Genomic DNA, 1,560 nt, shown 5'->3' with positions numbered 1-1,560 from the left:
CAGCTGCCACGGGACGGCACGGCATGGGAGCTTCGCCGTGTGGCTCCCACAGCCAGGGCTTAACGCTGGGGTCTCCTCCAGAGCCACTTACCTTGGGCCAACGTCAGCAGACACAATGTCCCCAACAGCCAGAGCGATCAGGTAGGAGGGAATCGGCTGGGACATCTTGAAGACGAAGGTGTTATCCTTCTGCTTCTCCCAGCTCGTGGCACTCATCACAGCCGTGAAACCCTCGGGGACCTGGACACGTAGATGAAAACATCTGTTAGATCTGTAACGTACCGAGTGGGATGTCGGCTAACCCAGCCAGGGACGCCGCAGTGTCTGATGGCGAAGACGTCCCAGCACATTGAAGGCGGCCAGGGCCGTGGGCACTGCAGGTTTTGGGGCGCAGAGCAGAGCAGTAATGCACCGAGCTCCCACTCAGGATCACAGCTGCATCCCTGCGACAGCATCACTCGGCACTTGGGCTCAAACACTGGCTGGGTGCAACACCGGGACACCCGGAGCTGCCATGCGAGGTGCCAGCAAGATAAAATGCTGGAGCTGCAGGTGCTGAAAGGGCAAAGGATGCAGATCCTTCAGACGCTGGCTCGCCTCCCATTTCTTACACAACAACTCGTTCTTCCCGTTCTCAAGCCAAAGTAGAATCCGTGGCCGATCCACCGGCCTGGGCTGAGCCCTGGGAGACTGGTCTGGTCTCTCTTCTTCCAGACACGGGGCGAGCCCCCGCGGTGCTGCGGGGAATACGGTTTTCTTGGTACAGAGCATCACACTGGGGCTCTGCGATAGCCGAGCCCCGCACTCACCCATCGGGGGGGGTACGCTGCCAAAGCTTTAAGGACAGAAGTTAGAGCAAGAGGCAAAATAAATAAATTCCGGCATCACCAGCTGATGCCACCACATGCCATCAGCCTTGGCTTGGTGTCACACCGATAAGCGGCTTCCCTCACCTGCAGCAGGCCGGCACGGCCCAGTGCCGGTGCCACCGGGTGACCGCCTGCACACAAAGAGGGAACGTGGATTATTTAGTCCTGTTTTTGTACTAAACCTGGGGACCAGCGGCTGCTCCTTCCATCCTGGAAGCTCGGCAGGCCCGGCACCCCCACCAGGACCCGGTGCCGCCCGGCATCATCCCCCTCCTCCAGTGCGTCCCCCCAAGCTCGGCTTGTCCCCATCGCCCTCCCGCTGCTACACAGGCCAAGAGCAGGCATCCCGCTGCCCTCGGACTGCTACGGGGCAAAAATAGGGCTTTCTGTGATAATCAGAGGAATTACTTAGACAAATGCAGCAGCATGAGGAGAGCTAACCAACAGTTAGCCGGTATTTTGGCATCAAGCACCGAGTATTTCGGCCACCTCCCGCTGGGAGAGAAGGGCTTTCGGCAGGACGGCCGGCACGTGCACCCGCTCGCGAGGGATTGCACAAAGCGGCGCCCAGCACGCGCGGCTGGGGAGAAGCAAGAAGGCCGCTGGGGTCTGTTTGTACTCATCTAAAGAAGAATATGAGAGAAAAACAGGAGTATAAATGAATTATTCCTCAGTGCCTTCTCTGCTGGGG

General features: G+C 59.0%; 1 protein-coding gene across 1 annotated transcript in view; it reads right to left on the bottom strand.

The window, feature by feature from the left end:
• The window catches only part of RNPEP (arginyl aminopeptidase (aminopeptidase B)), a 6,720-nt gene extending 5,542 nt beyond the window's left edge, over positions 1 to 1,178 (bottom strand). The window contains exons 1-3 of the mRNA XM_009320376.1: positions 1,052 to 1,178; positions 954 to 1,000; positions 92 to 240 (exon numbers count right to left, since the gene is read on the bottom strand). Of these exons, the coding sequence (XP_009318651.1) occupies positions 92 to 240; positions 954 to 1,000; positions 1,052 to 1,178 (323 nt within the window). The remainder of the gene's footprint in view (positions 1 to 91; positions 241 to 953; positions 1,001 to 1,051) is intronic.
• Positions 1,179 to 1,560: the final 382 nt, after the last annotated feature.

Source organism: Pygoscelis adeliae, unplaced genomic scaffold, assembly GCF_000699105.1.
Source record: "Pygoscelis adeliae isolate BGI_AS28 unplaced genomic scaffold, ASM69910v1 Scaffold343, whole genome shotgun sequence".
Taxonomy (NCBI): Eukaryota; Metazoa; Chordata; class Aves; order Sphenisciformes; family Spheniscidae; genus Pygoscelis; species Pygoscelis adeliae.
The sequence above is the reverse complement of the archived record's forward strand: the minus strand, read 5'-3'. Positions and strand labels throughout refer to the sequence as shown.